A 19,725-nucleotide genomic window follows, 5' to 3' on the forward strand; every position below is an offset into this window, starting at 1 on the left:
AATCATCCAATATATTCCTAAAAAAGAAGAGGAAAAGAAGTTGATTTTTAAAGATTATCAATTTTCTGTAATAGAAGTTATTAGCAAGATTAAGTTTTTTATGTATAGACAAGTGTACCTGTTACATTTGTTTTAACATCTTGATATAGGTCTTCTTGTATTAGGGGAACTTTTGATTTTCTCTAACTACGGGATATGTCCCGTTTATTATTGTTGTATCATTTTGGGTTTAATATAATTTACATTTTTCCCCAAAAAAAAAAGAGTGAATAGGCAATTTAGTCCCTTAGATTATATCCATTTTGCATATTAGTCCCTAACTTAATATTAAATTCACAATAGTCTTTATCTTTGCATAAGTATTGCAAAATAGTCTTTCCGTTAAATTTTAAAGTAACGTCGTTAGTGAGGTCAATTTTAGTGTCACGTGGACTATCCAATGTGACATTAAAGGATGACGTGGCATGACACGTGGACGTGTTTCTTAAAAGATGTCACGTCATTTGATGATAACAAAACGAGTAAATAGGCAATTTAGTCCCTGACTTTGTACCCTTGTTGCATATTAGTCCTTAACTTAATGAAAAATTCAAAATAGTCCCTATCTTTTGCATAAGTATTGCAAAATAGTCCTTCCGTTAAATTTTAAAGTAACGTTGTTAGTGAGATCAATTTTAGTGCCACGTCATTTGATGATGATAGAATGAGTGACTTCTTCAAATTTGATGGTTTTGAACCAATTGTGGCATATATACGAAAAAGAACCCACACACACTTGCACAAATAAAAAGAACCAAAAATTCACAACAACAACCTTATCTTTGTAGCCGTCAACACCAATGGGCGAGGTCTGCATAACCATTCTCTTTTCCTCTTTTTTTTCTTCAATTACCATCAATGTATCATTCTGGGTTTTAATTTTTTTGTGTGTGTGTTTTGAATAGGAAGAGAAAAAACCAGAGGAAAACAAAGTGGAGGAGAAAAAAGCAAATGAAAAAGAAAAGAAAAAACCAGAGGAATCAAAAGATGGTAAGGAATCCAAGGAGGAATCTGTGCCGCCAGAAATCATACAAGGCACAACCTTTGCAATGCATGGACACTTTAAGCATGATTTCTGACATCTTTTAAGTTAGGGACTATTTTGCAACACTTATGCAAAAGATAGGGACTATTTTGAATTTTTCATTAAGTTAGGGACTAATATGCAACAGGGGTACAAAGTCAAGGACTAAATTATCTATTTACTCGTTTTGTTATCATCAAATGACGTGACATCTTTTAAAAGGCACGTCCACGTATCATGCCACGTTGGATAGTTCACGTGGCACTAAAATTGACCTCACTAACGGTGTTACTTTAAAATTTAACGGAAGAACTATTTTGCAACACTTATACAAAAATAGAGACTATTTTAAATTTAATATTAAGTTAAAAACTAATATGTAAAATGGATACAATCTCAGGGACTAAATTATCTATTCACTAAAAAAAAATCATTATGAAAGTTACGTGAATTATTGAAAAAAAAAGAAAAAAATTTCAGTATAGCATGTACATATGTACTCATTGTACAATTAAGATAGTTAACATCCCTTTAAAGTGACTTTCACGTTTTATGTTTTTTCAGGTGAATATGTTAAATAAAATACGATAAATTAAAAAAAGATGCTAGGATTCTACGTTAATTATCTAAATATTATTGAATAATTTTTATAAGAAAAAACCAAGAAACGGTAAATTTTCCATGGTTAAAACTTAAAAAAGAGAGAAGTACTTCTCAAATTATATTGACTTCTCAACTGCTTGAATTCAAATGTACCTATTATTCAGCATAAAAAGAAAATGTCATAGATTGTCATATAAGATGAAAACTGTAAACACCAGGATCTTCTTCATTAGAAGACAAGGCAAAACCGAAATCGTTCAACTTTTTTTTTCTTCCCTTTTTGGAAAGCATTGTTTTATTGTTTCTAGAAACAGAACTGAATCCGTCAAGGGCGTTTAGGCTGGCAGAGGGCAAACGCAGTTTTACTTATCCATCACCATTTTAACGTTTAACGGCGTGCGGCAGTATCGTTTGACTGGATGAACCGTTGACTATATGTTCCTAAAAAGCTATCCAAACGTTACAAGTATTAGCAAATATTAATTATTAGTTTTATTAATCTTTTTAGTAAAAAAATTGAATTCGTGTTCGTGGATTTTTATTTATTTATTATTTTTTTAAATCATCTAAACAACTTTATTAGTCCCCTTATTAACAAATGACACATTTTTATGGACATTTCAAACATTTATATAATTCATCTAATTTTTTTAATTTATAACAATAAAAATAGAATTATCATAATGATTAAATTAACATGAAACGTTTTTATTTTATTTAAATGATTAATGCTCTTGTTTGATTTAAGAATTATGTTTTATGTTAATTTATATTTAATGTTGTTGTTTTATTTAAAAACAAATTATCATATTTCTTCACTTTGTTATATTATATTTGTATCTTTCTTTAGTGTTGTATCTTTATTTTATAGTGCATCAGTAATAATGTTTATAGTTAAATATTTGTTCGAGCCATATATAAGATCATTACGGTTACAACAAAATTCTTTTTTTTTTTTTCCTTTGAAAATTTAACAGTTACATATATACCTAAAACTCAATCTGATTAATATTATGAATTAAGTTATAGAATAACCCTATGTTTGATTTTGTTCTAAAAAAATGTATTTTTTATTTATAGAAATATATTATATAGATTGATATTTATCTATAAAAAAATATGTTTGAGCATTTTTTATAAAAGAATACACAGCTTAGTTGTGAGTTTAGTTAAACGACAAAGAAATCAAGTCGCTCACCTTGCTAGAACATCTAAATTTTAAAGGAGAAATCCAAGAAAGTTATTCTATACTTGTGCATTGTCCCAAACAGGTACACATAACTCTCAATTTTTTCAATGGGTTGAAGAAAAAAATTAAGTTTCTAATCCTTCTTCTGTCACAAGAGAATCAATAATAGTGACTGATTTGAACCTACAAATTGAAGCATTGTAGAAGAAAATGAGAGATTTAACAACCAACGACAAACGTTAGTTACTGGCGGAGGGAGGGGTTGATGATGAGACCGACGGAGACCATGAATGAAAAATGAAGGGAATACAAAGAGATGTTCTTGAACCACAGTAAAAAAACCCAATGCAATAGCAGTCTAAGGCAATAAAACCATTTTGGAAAAAATGAGTTTACTTAATTTTTAATGGTTTTTATCCTAACTTATCATAATTTTTCAATTCAGTCCAAAGACTTGTCACATGAGTTTGCTTACATGGATAAAGACTTGTCACATAGATATATGACTAACGACGTTACTTTCAAATTTAATGGCAAGAACTATTTTACAAAACGTATGTAAAGATAGAGACTATTTTTTACATTTTAAAAAGATAGAGATTAATTTATAAAATGAATAAAAAATTAGGGACCAAAATGTCTATTTATTTACTTTTTGTGTGTTTAATAAGAATATTAAGATTCGAATCTAGAATTTTATGGAAATTATCTAAAACATTATACAAGATTTTATTTGATAAAATATAATATTAAAAATATTAAATAATACGTCATAAACTTTCTTCTTTGACAAGATATTCTTAACTAAAAGTCTTAAATAAATATATGTACCAAAAACAACATTAGTGATGCAAGATCATACATTATTTGTATCTTTGACCAGTAATTACATAGACTGATGAATAATAAAAAAAAATATTTACCTATCAATTGAATAAAAACATGTCACACAATTATTGGTTGAAATTATAAATGAAATGATGATCTAAAACTCAACCAATAATTTTTCCAAAAACAAAAAACACTTCATGTCTATATAAAATTTCTCTTACTTTTATTCTATCGATGTCATGTCGGCTCTTACATGTATCTCCTTTTTTTCTGCCCTTTTGCCGACAAGCACGAAAGAGTTGCCAAACCGCCACAATGGAGGTTCTCTCCACACACACACACACGACACTTGCGCCGGCAAGTTTATGCATTCACATCTACATTCCTTACACCGTAGTACTTCTTAAAATAAAATATAGTAAAATCTTATTTTTGCTTCCCTAACTTATTGCCACATTACATCATTTAATTAATTTATCCACCATTAATTATGTTACACATAAAAGTCAGGGAAATTAATGATCAAGTTTAGAGAAAAATCAAAAAAGAAAATTTCAAACAGCTTATATATTAATAGTAGTACTATTAAATTAATTACATTTTGTCTGATTATTTCAGTGACTTAGTAAATAAGGAGAGGTTCTAGTTCTACAGCTGCGAGAGCTGTTCAAATAAATCACCACCGACTGACTCGATCTTACTATATGGCGGCGCCTGCAAACATTTTGAACCTTTCCATTTCCATCGTTCCTTATATATATGAAACAACTCACATATGGGGTTGTTTAGATTGAAGGGGTAGTATTTTTGCTTTTGCATGCATCAATCAGAAACGAGGGATTCGATCTAGTAGCTAACTAAAACAAGCTTTTTGATTGCGTTTACACGTGTTTGTTAAAGGTGGCAAATCCTAAAGAGAAGAAGGGAAACGAGGTTGACAATATATTATTCCATGAAGGGATGATGAACAACCCTGCATTATTGTCAAGGCTGTTTCCGGGTATCAATAGGGAGAGGGAGATGTCTGCCATGGTCTCAGCTTTGACCCACGTTGTCTCCGGAGAGGTTCCAACCGGTGATTCTTCTTCAGTTCTTCATCATCAACCTCATGATGATGATGCTGTTACTGTTAAACCAAACATGCCTTCTACAACACCCTTTTCATCTACTTATGTTGTTGCCACCTCTTCTCTCAAGAGAAGTAGACAACATGATACATATACACCATCCTTCTCACATCCACCTTCATCATTCCCTGCTATGCCAACAAGTAAGCACCATATTCAATTCTTTACAATCATACAGTATTTTTCTTTCGTTTTCTCCCATGATTATTAAGCAGTCCATGTTTGAAACATATTAGGAATTAGTAAATACTAATAAATAAATGTTTTCTTTAATTATATATTGTAATATAGAATAGAAAAGTTGAACCTTCAAGATTGCAGTCTAATACCTTGGATTATATTATATATTATATATATACTAATAAAAAATGCTTTCTTTAATTGTATATTGATAAATAGAATAAGAAAACAAGATATACCTATGGGATTTAATTGAATGTATAAACACAGGTGCAGAATGTTCAAAGAGTGGAATGGGAAATGCTGTGTACGAATACAGAACAAGAGGAACAGAGAATGTAAAGAAGGAGGAGGGAAGGAGAAAATATAGAGGGGTGAGGCAGAGGCCGTGGGGAAAATGGGCAGCGGAGATAAGAGACCCATTCAAAGCAGCAAGAGTATGGTTAGGAACATTTGAGACGGCAGAGGCAGCAGCTAGAGCCTACGATGAAGCTGCCCTTCGTTTTAGGGGCAGCAAGGCCAAACTCAACTTCCCCGAGAATGTCACTCTCCGACAACCTCAATTCACTGTTTCCACATCAACAGACCCATTTCAACTCTCGGGTACCAACCTTTATGATCATAGGATGTTTCTGACTTCTAATACCATGGCTTCTCATCATCTTCAATCTTCTTTGCCGCTGCCACCAGCAACCTCCTCTTCTCTAACTTCTCCTCCTCAGAACATCACTTCACTTTCTTCCTTGTATTCTGCCCAGTTGCCCCCATGGTCGGCCTCTGGTCATAGCTCTTCTTCCTCCCCATGATCCTTTTTTGTTTCTTTGTTTTTATTGAGTCTATATTTTCCCGTCTTTTATCGTATCTCTCCATTTTTTTCAAACACTAATTAATAATAATAATAATAATTATTCCTCTGTTATTGGTAATTGCATGACGAGAATGCCAATCCATTTGTGAATTGCAATTCATCATAAAAATCTTTATTTCTTAAAAAGAATTATAAAATTTACTCGATATATAGTTAAACAGAAGTCCAACTTCACTAACAAAATTCTAAAATGATGTTTATGATTTAAAACCTTCATAATCCAAAATCTATTTAGTATTTACCCTGGCACTAGAAAAGAAAATAAATTCAATTTATTTACCTTAACTTCAAAACCTAAATAAGGAAGTTCTCAAACCTTCTTTGATTCATTTTATTTCGTCCTTATCATATATGCTTCTTGAAAAAAATTTGTTTAACCAAGACTTAAAGTAAAGTTGAACCAATTCATAATGATAGATTTTTTTCTCTCCACTGGATTATAAGAAAAGTTTACTTTATTTTACCACTAGGAATAATATGCATTAACGAATCCCTACGCTAAATTTGAAATTATAAATTAATTCTTAATTATATCAATTTTTTTATTTTAATTTGTGATTTTGCAAATCGTCATTTATTTAAGTTCTTTTTCAATTTTTCCACTAAAACTAAAGATTATAGTGAATGATGTCTTTCTTAAAAAGGAATTAAGCAAATGACGTTTTAAATATGCCAAATACAAGGTGAAGTTTTTATGAGGTTAAGAACTAAAACACACTTGGAATCTTACTAAAATCAAGTAAATTATAATTTACAATCATAACCAATGGCCAAGTCCACGTTCGTTCTATAGCTCTTGTAATTTTAACACTCTTTTCTGACATTGCATGTTAGTAACGTGGCCAGAGAAAAATGCCTTTGACAATTTGTTCCACCGAACGGTTTAATGTTTTGTTTTGAATTTCTTACTAGGAAGGTAAACATCTTCCTCTCACAAATTCTTTTCTTCCTTTTTATTATCCAAAAAAGTCCTTATCACAACTTGAAATTCAAACATTCATTCGGCGCATTATTATTATATTGAATTGCATCTTGTTGAACTTCTAGTCTTCATTCAAACCTCCAGGTGAAGTCCAAATGCCTCCTTTAAACACTCATTTAAGTTAAGGTAAACAAGGTACCATAAACTAAAATTTAAAGGAGCAACCCAAGAATTTGACTGCAACGAACCTAAAATTGACTACCATGCGGATATATTCAATGTTGCTCGACTACGTAAGCAACAATTCGTTCGCAAAAGATTCACAAAGAGAATACTAACATATGTACACACACGAGAGGATCATTATAAAACATAAGAAAACAAATGAAGTGTGGACTAAGGTTCGCAGAGCCTTACATTATAATTCTTCCTTGCGTCTGAGCAACGAAATGCGAAAAAAAAAACATTTTAAAGCGCTTTCTTTTGATCTTCACACGTAAGATCTCAGTGGCGTGTAAAAACCCGAAAACAATGTTAATGTTGTGCAAGTAACACAGTCGTTCAAGCAATAATAACTTTTATACAAGACCATTGACTCAATCGTTTATTAAGAAGTTTAAATATTATTTGAAAAAATGGCACTTGCGTTTATGAAGAGTAATTGCGTAGTCATATTTTGACCTTTTTAAGTTATTTTCCATAATGACATTTGATTTGCTTTTAAGATAAAATTTCATTATAATCTTGTACTCCAGCAGTACTCGTCGCACGAATCACCCCATTCCCATTAGTCCAAAGCCGGGAGCCAAGTCCCAATCAGAGTAAAGAAAAAGCTCATGCTCCTCCATATGTTTAGTTTAGTGATAGAAAACAGAATGAAATGAATCAAAATAAATGAAATTGGATAGATTAGAATGGAATGAATAAATATGACAATCCGTTGTTTAAATATTTTTATAATGGAACATCATTCCATAGTTCAGAAAAATGATGGAACAAATGTGTGATAACTTTTTAATTCCTTTATCATCCTTATTTTAAATTTAAATATATTATACTTAAAAAGCTGATAATTAGGTTAAATTTGCAAGGATAAAATTGTCATTTTATAATATAATAACTTTATTCCATCAAATGCACCCTAAAATAGATCGTATTCATCCTTTTCCATTATGTTTCATTCCTATGTTTTAGGAACCAAATAATAGAACAACTTCCCCACTTTCACTTATCTCTCTCTGCTCCATCCTTTACCACCACCAATCCAAACATAGTCCAAAGAAACTCCGAATTTTTGTAATCAAAAGCAGAAAATGCAGCTTGCAAAACGTAATGGGGGAGAATGAAAAGACACCCGCATCCGAAATGCACAAGACACTGGAATAATGAGCCCAATAAATACGGAAAAATTAATCAGACAAAGAATATCAGAGCACTCGATTTCTTCCCACTGAGCTACAAACAAGACCGTTTAGGATCCTGTCATAAGTCGGTGGTAACAGGTAAGGTATTCACCATTAGTATACAACGCTAAAAAGCATATACCATCTCTACCCTAATTGCATCATTGACAGTATCTAAAATGGAAAAAGAAAGCATCGTCTTTTAATCCAATACCTCACCAATCTAATCAGCAATAATTCAAATTAACATCCTTTTACGGCACCTTCAGTCCAAAATCACATCTATATTGGGGTTCACCTGCAGTTACCAGATAGAAGCATTAAGATCGGGCATAAAGGAAAAGTTCAGAAATGAACCATTATCATCATCATGATACTTCCACATATTACAAAATTTACTTCTCGTCGGCGATTCCCTCTTCAAAAATAAAAAAAAACTTCGTACCCCATTGCCCAGAGGCTCTTCGCTATGCAAAGGTATGGGGGAGGGATATTGTACGCAGTCTTACCCTTACATATGCAAAGAGGCTGTTTCCGGATTCGAACCCATGACCAACAAGTCACCAAGGCACAACTTTACCGCTGCACCAGGGCTCGCCCTCCCTCTTCAAAAATAATTCATAAGAAAATTTAAGATGAAAAGGACAAGCTGTACCTGTAACTTTTAACAGTGATATGGAGCTTCTTAAACCTTCAAGGCAGCTTTATGCACCATGGTTTCCTTGTGTATTTGATGGCAGCTCTTCTCCACAAGATCAAGCAGCCTCTCCAAGTTTGCTGCCCATGAGTTAAGAACGTCATTGCTATCCTTAGCTCTTTGGAAACAAACTATTCCCATGGGTCTATCAATCTTCGCCACCAATGCCTTAGACACAACCATATCTGAAAGATGCTTCTCAGCTTTCTGAAATTTTACAAGGAGAATTAGTTAGGATCTTCAAATTAAAAGACAAACATTTGAACACTTTGCAACATCTATTTTCATATGCAGCTCATTAAGAACCAGCAAAATAACCAGTTTGAGATGGCAAATGAACTAAAACCACCAAAGATCGAGAAATTTTAAGCTGTGGGGCAAAACATAAATGAAATCTGCGCAGACAACATACGGGGATTTATAAAAAATATTAAGGGAAAAAAAAACTTTGTTGAGGCAGTTGCCCTGAAAAGCTTATATGTAGGTTCATTCCTGAATAAAGCAGATATAACACGGAACTATCAAACCAGGCACTCTTCTTTCCCACTGGTTATTGTGAGAGAACCAGGCTATTTATCTGAAACACTAGAGGCTTGCCAAAACACATTAAAAACAATTACTATTTACTACAGAAAAACTTTCAACACATACTCATAACTAGCATTACAAACCTGAACACTGAGACACAAAAGCTCCGCAAGTCTCTTCAAAGTAATCTTTCCATAGTATTTTGATATAACAATAATATTCTGATAAGGTAACAAGAATACACCACATTAATGCTCACATCCTAAATCAAGAATTGTGAAAACTGAAAAATAAGTCATATCCACAAAATACCTCCCAAGCAAATTGGAGGGAGGAAGGGGGCAAAAGAAATATAACAATGTAAGGGAATTACATGTTCAATTACTCTTTCCCTCAGATCTTCAGCTGCTTTTTCACCCAAATTCTTTCCTAAGTTACTCTCATTCTCAAATTCATCCTTGTATGAATCCCAAAGAGTTGTCCACTGGATAACCTCCATAGTGACCAACTGTTTCAACAGTAACCTATGGCATGATAAATAACAGGGGCATCAAATGAGAAGGAAAGCATAACTAAAACATCTAACAAGACACGCAACTTCAAGATTAGGAAGACGTACTTAAAGTTTGGAATCTCAGACAGATTCTTATCCTCCAAGGTAGAATTGAGAAGGCTTGACTGCATTGGATCATGCGGTGATAGAACCAAATACCAACATATTTTCCTCAGGATCTACATGAAAAGAAAATATTCAGAGAAAAAAGAAACACAATCTGACAACAGATAAACAAAATAAAGAGTGGGGAAAGCCTACTGGAATCCACTCGGCAGGATTTTCTTTGACAGATGGAATCTCATATATTGCCTTGTAGCATCGGCAAATTTCAAGATAATCATTTTTATGGGAATAATACCTTCAAGGATAAAGAGAAACCATCATAAGACAACAAAAAATTAGGATCAGCACACAAACATCATCAGGAAGTAGGCATCAAAAGAATGCAGCACCAAGGCAAATCAAACAACATTCATAAATAGCAGGTTACTGAAATTGATTTTGAAGAATAGCACCAAATTCAAAAAGCTGTGGCCTGTGGGTACTGGGTATCTTGTTTACAAGAATTGAACAGAGTATCAATTTGGATAATGACACAAAATAAAAGTCATTTGATGACACTCACTAAATGAAAATTTGATAATGGAGTTTTGAAAAAGGATCTCAACTTCAGAGATCACAGCATAACATATTTATAGAGTGATAGTCATTCTCAAAACAAAAATCAAGAGTAAAAAAGGCATCTTTACGTTTGTAAGGTAAGGAGAAGTATAACCAGCATGTCTGTTGACTTCAAAAATCATTCCTAATATTTCTAAGGTCAATTAATTCATGACATTTTGATCATCTTTCATACAATTCCAAGTGAAAGACACAGTTTACATCATAACAGGACTGTTAGGACTGACAGTTAACATGACAAACACTATGGTTGCTAAGTTGGTTTAAAGATGGTCAAAAGTGGGATATGCTTTTGATAAGAACACTACCACTATACCCCATAAAAAAATGCAAATTGATTGGTTAAAAAGAAACACAACAACAACAACAAAGCCTTATCCCACTCGGTTAGTTAGACTTTTATGGCTCGTTCAGCGTTGTTAAATAGTGGCCATGGCGCCACCATGGCATGGCATGGCGTTTTTCTTGTCAACCACCATAGGCAATTTGTGAAGGGAGGCCTGCCATGGAAGCGCCATAAGTTGCAATGGCACATTTATATGGCAGAATTTCGGCCTTCCGCCATCCACCATTGATAACATTGCTCATTTGATGGGAGATGATTTTATACGTGGGAGCCACAAAAAATTCCTTCTTTTTTTATTTCTGCTCTCAAACAAATTGTGGAAATTTGGTATTTCCATTCTATCTTCCTCTTCATTTCCTTCCTCTCTGTTTACACTCAAACAAACATAATGTCAAGGAAAAGAGAAGCCTCAAAACTGGTCCAAACATTTAGTGTCCCACAGAAAGTGAAGAGCTTTAAATATATTCTGTACCCTCCACAGTTGTATATCTAGAAAGAGGCACTCTTCAATGCTTCAGCAAATTCCTTTCATTTCTAGACCATCAAACCAAGTACAACAAAGAAATAAACACTTTGGCAAAAGCAATGAAAGCCGGAGATTCCAATTCGTTTTTTTTTATCTATAATAGAGTATCCAGATCCCCATTCCCCAGATCAACCAATGAATTAAGTTCCCTAGATCTAGTTAAAAAGATTGATAAAGAAAGATCAAAACCACTTATTCCAAATATTATGTGGAAGCAAAACTGAAAAAATGAGCAAGCAAGATGGAAAAGTTCTTCTAAAGTAAGTTGGTCTTTAAAGTGCACAAACTAGTGGGTTTATTGGGTTTCAATTGCAGCAGTGGGGCTATTCACTTCTACGGATAACTGTTTGTAACAGAACAACATCCACATTTTAACACCCCTGCCAGGAAGCAGATTGAACAAGCAAAACAAGATAACAAGTAGGGAATTGGTTACCGAATCATTAGTTCATAGTAGATTCGCTTCAACTCCGGTAGAGATGGTATATCAACAGGAGCTTCTTCAACAACATTATCACCTTCTTTAGGCTTTTTCTTTTCCTTTGAAACATCAGCATCAAACACTCTCGTACTAATCTTTCTTGAGAGTATTTGTGCACGAACATAATCCTGGCGGTCTAGACACAAACGAACCTGCACAATTAAATGAAAGAGATTTTCAAATCAGCAACTAAATTGTAACATGAAATTAGTGGCCAATAATTAATGTCATAACTTAAGGAAAAAGTAGAATGCCTAGTACTTGTTCAAGAATGAATGCGATTTTCTCAGTTTTAGCCATGGCACCAAAAGTTTCCACCTGTTAAGGAAATCAATCATGTAAGTCAACAAACAGCTAATTTCACTAACTAGTGACATACAAAAACCAAAGGTGCATAATAAAATCCATCACACGTTTAAAATTCACACTGACCGCAATTTCTTGCATCAAATCAGCAGCTTCAGCTATAAGTCCTTGTTCTTCCTTGATTTTTGCAAGTTTCTTGATCAACCGAGCTCTCTCAATCTCAACGTATATCTAGCAAATGATACAACATATATTAAACATGCATCGATAGACTACATTGGAGGATAATAAAAAGGAATGAAGAGTGAAAACATCATATGCTCACCTTTCCTGCAGATACACTGTTCAAGATTTTGATGAGTTCTATACGAGTTTCAAGATCTGGTGTCTCATCAATATATTGCATAGCCTGCTGGACCATTGCTGTCACAGCCTGTGTACAAAGAATAGGCTTATGATGAAGGATCATATCATGTTTCTTGTACCAATTGCAAGACAAATAGATAAAATCTTAACTCTAAGCAGTTAGATTTTAACCTGTCAAATGCAAAGGTGAAAAATTCTTGCATCAGTTTATAGCTAATAGGGGTAAAAGTAAAACAGTGTGCATAGAACAAGTACCAGATCAATTTTATTAGCAACACTGCATTGCAAACTGAACCAAACTTCTTTTAACCTACCGAACCAACCTCTAAAGGTAAGGGAACTAATACTCTTGTGTTCCAGCATGCCAGTCAAGCATTCATTTTCCAAACAAACCATATGAAATGAAATTATAAGTGGTGAAAGACACATGTTCTAGAGAATGTCTACTGTAACTTTCTAATATGAATCTACAAGGCATATTGATATTTGGAACAAAATTTCCATAGACATTGGTCAACACTCAAGACCCAATACATAGCGAGTAACAAAACACTATAGATTCTGAAGTAGACTAGACGATAACCAATTTTAAAGCAAAAAATAAAAAATAAAAAATCATGGCAACAGCTACTAAAGCCCTAACTAACCTAACACAAAATACACCCACACATTTTATCAAAATAAGATAAGCAAAACTAGATAGGTCATTGTTCCGCATTAAAAACAAAGAGCCATTACCTGCTTAAGCTGGCCACGGCGTTTGGACAAGAGAACAATCTGGTCATTGAGGGTTTTCCAGGCACGCGCTTCGAAGCACATCCGTAAAATTTCAGTGACGGCGTTTCTGGTGGCGGCGACGTCGCCGGCGAGCCTCGCTTGCTTCTCCGCATTCAGCAATTGTTCTATGGCCGCTTCTAAATTCCCGGCGTTCTCCTGAAAATCCAGAAGAATCGTCAACTCCGTCCATCACTCAAAATCCAAATTCAATCATTCTATTTTTCCTTCAATTTTTATTTTTTAAACCTACGCCGAGCTGCTTCATTGGCAGGTACAAATAAAAGTAGAAACACAAAATCACATTCAGTAGTAACAGTGGAAGCATATAAAGAAGTGTTGCGATCTGGAGTGTGAGTAACATTTGGGAAATTCTGTACAGAAAAGCGGGGGCGTACCATAGCCATAACCAGGGAAGTTTGCTACTTTGCGTGCAGGAGGGGAGAAGAGAGGAACTTCTGTAGTACTCTATTGGAAAGAAACCATATAGCAATGAAATATTTTCATGGGCCTAACTATTTCACACCCTGCTAGGCCTGTTCTTGTCATTGGGGTTTTTGGCCCAATTCCTATCTATAGTATGACAAATATACCACCAAATTTATTAAGTGTACCTCCCTTTTTATTTTTTTCTCCCAAAAATATCATTTGGCAACCAAACCCATCACCAGCAACATTGACCATCCTTGTGCACTGGAGGCATGTGCCATGAATATGAGTCACGAAACAACACCCAAAACCAATAGAATACAATTACATATTTGCTGTCAGATTCATCTGGATTTCTCGCAAGTCACTGCCAGGTGAAGAGGGTTTGAGACTAATTTGTCTGCACAAGCACTTGCCTCACGGTAAATGTGAACCCAGGAATTACATTAGTTTGGAATACTACAAGTTCTTGATGATTTGCTTAGATTTTAATTAAAGATAAAATTGGGTTCTTGTCCCTCATTTGTTCAAATGCATCTTAATTGAATGAACAAAGGACATTGCACATTGCTTTGAGGCGTTTTTCCTTTCAAATGGGAATTTGGGTGAACTGTGAGTTCCAGGTTTCAGCATTTCTCATTTTTTCTCAAGAATACTGAAATGTTTGATGATTATTTGCTTGCAAATTTTGTGAATTCAGTTGAAAAGAGTCCATATGAACGACTTAGGAGAAATATTCCAATCTTTGACTGATTAAATTTTCATTTCTCAATACCTTAATGCCTCAATTTTCTGTTAGCACCTTGTCCCTCCCCCTTTGAGGAATCCCTATGACCTAAATGGGTTGGAAATGTACTTGACTAGTATTTGAAGTCTGCAGAACTTCTCGAAGAGAACATTAGTAATGATAGAATAGCATACAAATATGCTTTTTAATTTCATATACCAATTTTTTGTCATGATGATGGTGCTATAGGGACATTTACCATTGATTTTGGATATCATACCATTCATAATAACTAGGGTGGGAGAGGACAAAACCGGACATTAAAGCAACAATGGGACAGAAGAAGTTCTCTGCCAAACCATCATAATCTATTAATCTATAATAGAGAGAGGAATATTGAAATTGAGTGACATTTATGGAACAGCAGAACAGGTGCATTCAGATGATGATGGATTTCATTTCTCTACTGAAATGCAGACAGATGACATTGTGGTTCCTTGTTTCATAAAGCATTCAGTCAAACACACATACAATGCAATTCATTCACAAGGTTGGCATTATTTTCTTGGGATACATTGATGCATGCGCTATGGTTCAATGCATCCTTTGACTTTTATGTTTCAGATTTTAGTGCATCCTGTTACAGAGGAAGATGTTTTGTGCAGAGGCAAAGTTGCTTTTCTATGAGATAAAAAGAAAAAGAAAACTAAAAACCAGATCAGTGTTGTTTTGGGGAAGTTTACCTTTATGGGTTCAGGAAGTTCAGGGCATTATCTGATCTGAGTCACTAGCTCAGAAAGACAGTTCGATGATCCAACGAATTTGTCGTATGGCATTCAACCACCTGCAAATAATGATACCAGGACACAGGAATGTTGTTCCAAAACGCTAGCTAGTCAATAACAATACCTTAAAAAAATTGGACATCTAAACTGCAGTAGTTGCAGCAGAAAGCATCAAAATTTTGTGTTGCAAATTGAATATGAAATTTACATTAGCAAAAGGATATATGGTTTTCGGTATTGGAGTTATATTGCTAGCGATGCTTCTTTATACGTAGAATTGTTCTCACAATGCATTAGATAAGAAATACGATCTTATTTCTATGGGTATATTAATATCTCTTTTAATCCATTATTTTTAACATTTTTTATTTAATTAAAATTCATTGAAAATTATGAAATTATACGAGACTCTTAAATAAGAAATAAGATCTTATCATATGGTGAGTTTCAATTAATTTTAACTAATAAAAAATATATTCAGAAAGAGTAGTATTACATAGCATATTGTTACCATGTAAATACTATGCATGCCTTAGTGTTACATCTACCACTTTCTTTGTTCAGGTTGTATGGATTCCAGACTCAACTATAAGGTGCTTAAACACACAGTAGTGGACGAGTGCTTGTATTGTATAGCTAACATGCCCCGGAATCTGTCACATACTATGACATATGCTGACCCTTAAAAGTCCAACATGAAACTTACAGAATTAAAAAAAAATGTCCCGTTGATTTTTCTTAAACGAATTTACATAATTAATTTTCTAAAAAATATTATGATTTTATGCTTTGCTCAATTATCCGTATAGTTTTAACAATTATCATTGTTTTTATTTTATAACTTATTTTCTCACTATATTACTACTTTGAGATAGATATAGGCTTTATTCACAGGGATGTGACCAAGTTCAGCAAATTGAGTACTTATATAAATGGAATTTGAATGTTGAACTCTTTTAACTTATTGATTTTTTTTTCCTTTACCAAATTTTCCTATTCAATAGTTTTTTTAAAATTCTTTTTTGATAATTTTATATTTGACAAATATCTTTATTAGTAAAAAAAATAAAGTATATGATTTTCTATTAATAAAGATGACATAAGGGTAAAGGATACAATTTTGATGACCGAGATAAAGAAATTTTATTTAAGAAGGATAATCCATAATTAATTTAAAATTTGAACTCTTAAAATTAGAAATAGGTAAGTGATAAATATAAAATAACAAAAAGCAAAGTTACAGCTCACCAATTAAATATATAAATAACTCTTTACATGACACGGGTATACCAGTAATGAATTATGAATTTCAAGCCAACAAAGTATGGATTTTACTTATTTACATGATTGAGTCCAATTTCAACCTCGATAATTTGATAGTTAAATTAAAAAGTTTGATCAAATATTTAATAAACTAAATTCAAATAATTCATGAATAACTCAGATGATTTATACTTGGATATGTTAATCTGAATTTTTTTTAATATTATGCGGCAGGGATCTCAACTTCCACAATTAAATTCCATGCTTATACACACTAATTTCTAAGAGATTTCAAAATTAGTGTTAATATACTATTCATGAGAAACTTTTATCGAATAGTATATTAACATGAAGGGGCCTAATTTGGTGTAGTGGAAAACATGAAGGCATGGTCTAAGGGGAAAAAAAGAGGAAAGATCGAGGAAGAAAAACCAATACACATGCAGACATGAACCTATTGCTAAGCAACAACATATAGGACTCAATAAATAATTAATACAGTATAAAGCGCATGGCGAACAGGATTGCTAAGTTGAAACAAACTTCCAGCTTATATATTAAAATATATAATTGAATCTAGAAAGGACATCAAAACAATATACAAAGATGATTTAACTGTTCCAGTCAAAAAAGATGAATTAATTGTTGCTTATACATTAGTCATGTATGTGCCAAGATATACTTATACAATAAAAGAATGATTTTTAGCACCCTTTATAACATTTAACATTTAATTAAAAATTTAAACTTGTGAATGCATTTGTTATTGCTGTAATCAATGGAAGATTAATAGAGCATGTGGATTTGGAAGATTAAACTTTTGAATGCCTTCGAGGAAACCACCTATATATATATATATATATATATATATATATATATATATATATATATATATATATATATAGTTTCAAACATTACATCTATATTTCATTTTCTTTTCCTGATATCAAGTCTTCATGTTGTTGAAAGTTGAATTAGGCCAAAAACCCAAATTAAGATATGTTTAAGCAGAATTTTATATTCTTGTATCCATATAAACTTCTTGTCTTCTTCAGGGATACGTTTTAGTTTATTCATATTCAAAACTAGCTATCTAAGTTTATCATGGTTAAAAATCTTAGTCGGGTATATATGAAGGTTATTGATATATCACGAAGGGATTTTGTTTTTCATAATTGATATGTAACAATTGTTCCCGGCCAGCAAAGAAAGATGACATATGGACAAAAGATAAAATTAATAAAGTTGCAATTACTATCTTATGCAGTACACTGTACACATGCAATGTCTGTAGACGAGTTAATGATTATTTAGTTTTCATGAGGGTTTGGTCATTGGTGTTTTCATGGACAAAAATTTAGCAATAAATATTCTATGTAGTTAATTCTTCATAAACATTACCTTTATTTTTTTGTTGTTTTAACTTTTTAGTGATCTTTAACATAAAGAAATATAGAACAAACTGAAGATCTTTCAATCACGTAGTTGAGACTTGAGACCGAGAGTTTCATTGCAGCCAAAAGAACTGATATACTTTATTACCTTAATTTATGTTCTAGATCTAGGAACCTTTGTACAAAAAAAGCACAAATTATTAATTCTTGAATATTAGTACAATTTTTCTAAACTATCTACTTTCTTTTACCAAAAATTGCGAACTATTTAATTGTGAATCGGTGGTTTCCTCGAAGCTGGAGTGTAATCCATGGAAAACACATCACCACCAACGTTAACATCCTCATCTTTGGGCTTAAATACCTTAGCAATCGCTTCCTTATTATGTTGAACTGTGTTGACATCCCCGCTAGTTAGGTTACTTTTTTCTTTCAATGTTCGTGCAGCTGCATATATATACAAAAATTGCAAAAAGAACATATTAATAAAACTTTGCGAGAAACGGGGTATTAAAACATAGGAATATTTAATTTTGAACCCAATGTTCTGATCTATTTGAGCAATAATTAAGAAGTACCTATAGTTGGGGAGGAGAAGAGGCAGAGGATGACGAAAGCCACAAATAGAATGCGCTTGTTTTGTGAAGAAGCCATCTTAGAAAGAAAAAAAAAAAACAATTAGACTTGTGTTGTTTTGTGCTCTATAATTTCTTAATTCGCTCTTTAGCTGAATATTGCATAAGCTATGCTATTTCACTCCTATATATAGACGCAGGACATGCTAGTTAACTGTCACATGCCACTAAGATTATTAATTAGGTACCAATACAAAGACAACAGTGGTAATTACTAATTTGTACATGAGTGATGAGCGAGCCTAGCTAATGGTCTACGAGGGTGTCACATCAGTGTCTGGCTTGAAATAGATGGCTATGGGTGCTTTGGGGGAAAAAGATTTAAACGAGAAAAACAGAAATCTATCATTTCCATATGAAACTCAAACTACACTGTATACGTGTATTTTGGGCCGTCTTGGTTTTCTTTTCATGGCCATCTGATTCCTATACATCTATATATTAATATTGTTCCCCAACTGTTCCATGCATATTCGTTAGTGATAGCTTCTGTCCCTATATCTAGAACAAAAGCTAAGGGTTTTATCTTTTCAACCCGTGTTCTGTCACATGCCAGAAACTCCCATATAGGACTCTTGTCTCTGTCTCGGATTCAATTAAAAGTATAAACAAACTAAACCAAAACATTAGTTTCAGCTTTTAAGGTAAAAAAAAGTATAAAAGTGATGATAGAGTTAAATAAATCTCATATCACACGTTAATTTTTAAGATTTAATTTTATGAATTTTATCTTTACGATGTTTAATATTTTTTTTTTACTTAATGTAGGACTTCGCTCTTAATATAAGATTTCATCTCATTTATCCTATAACATTTTGAAAATACAAATTGCGACTTATAATCTATGCATGGATGATGTGTGAAAGGAATAAATCATAGCTGCATATATTTTGATTTTGCTGCATATATAATAGTATTATTCTGGAACAATAATAGATGATCAAACCCTAGATGCTGGTCTTTGATTTCTCTAACTTGTATGTGAACTAGTTCTTGGAATTTTGAAGTTACGCTCAATAACTAATCTATAGTTTAAACGATCACA

At 32.8% G+C, this 19,725-nt stretch overlaps 3 protein-coding genes across 6 annotated transcripts; 1 reads left to right on the top strand and 2 right to left on the bottom strand.

Annotated features, from left to right (window-relative positions):
- Positions 1–4,341: 4,341 nt before the first annotated feature.
- On the top strand, positions 4,342–5,847 carry LOC100793215 (ethylene-responsive transcription factor ABR1). Its single transcript, XM_003523201.5, has 2 exons — positions 4,342–4,956; positions 5,264–5,847. Exons 1-2 carry the CDS (start codon positions 4,647–4,649, stop codon positions 5,797–5,799), a joined length of 846 nt encoding a protein of 281 aa, XP_003523249.1. The 5' UTR covers positions 4,342–4,646; the 3' UTR covers positions 5,800–5,847.
- Positions 5,848–8,192: 2,345 nt separating this feature from the next.
- Positions 8,193–13,973, bottom strand: LOC100793755 (26S proteasome non-ATPase regulatory subunit 12 homolog A). 4 transcript variants are annotated; one of them, XM_003523202.4, is made up of 12 exons: positions 13,846–13,973; positions 13,412–13,606; positions 12,633–12,740; positions 12,434–12,538; positions 12,263–12,319; positions 11,957–12,153; positions 10,226–10,325; positions 10,031–10,143; positions 9,785–9,935; positions 9,555–9,632; positions 8,842–9,090; positions 8,193–8,484 (listed from the first exon to the last, which is right to left on the bottom strand). In XM_003523202.4, the coding sequence occupies exons 1-11, from the start codon at positions 13,852–13,854 to the stop codon at positions 8,872–8,874; spliced, it is 1,332 nt and encodes a 443-aa protein (XP_003523250.1). In that variant the 5' UTR covers positions 13,855–13,973; the 3' UTR covers positions 8,193–8,484; positions 8,842–8,871. The 4 variants fall into 4 exon arrangements, with proteins under 4 accessions (XP_003523250.1, XP_006578807.1, XP_040870901.1 ...); XM_006578744.4 differs by lacking the exon at positions 13,846–13,973 and adding an exon at positions 13,701–13,839; XM_041014967.1 differs by lacking the exon at positions 9,555–9,632 and having other exon boundaries at positions 13,846–13,907.
- A 4,183-nt stretch (positions 13,974–18,156) lies between these two features.
- On the bottom strand, positions 18,157–18,781 carry LOC106798674 (uncharacterized). Its single transcript, XM_014775269.3, has 2 exons — positions 18,624–18,781; positions 18,157–18,492 (listed from the first exon to the last, which is right to left on the bottom strand). Exons 1-2 carry the CDS (start codon positions 18,697–18,699, stop codon positions 18,314–18,316), a joined length of 255 nt encoding a protein of 84 aa, XP_014630755.1. The 5' UTR covers positions 18,700–18,781; the 3' UTR covers positions 18,157–18,313.
- Positions 18,782–19,725: the final 944 nt, after the last annotated feature.

This window comes from Glycine max, chromosome 4, assembly GCF_000004515.6.
Source record: "Glycine max cultivar Williams 82 chromosome 4, Glycine_max_v4.0, whole genome shotgun sequence".
NCBI classification, from domain to species: domain Eukaryota; kingdom Viridiplantae; phylum Streptophyta; class Magnoliopsida; order Fabales; family Fabaceae; genus Glycine; species Glycine max.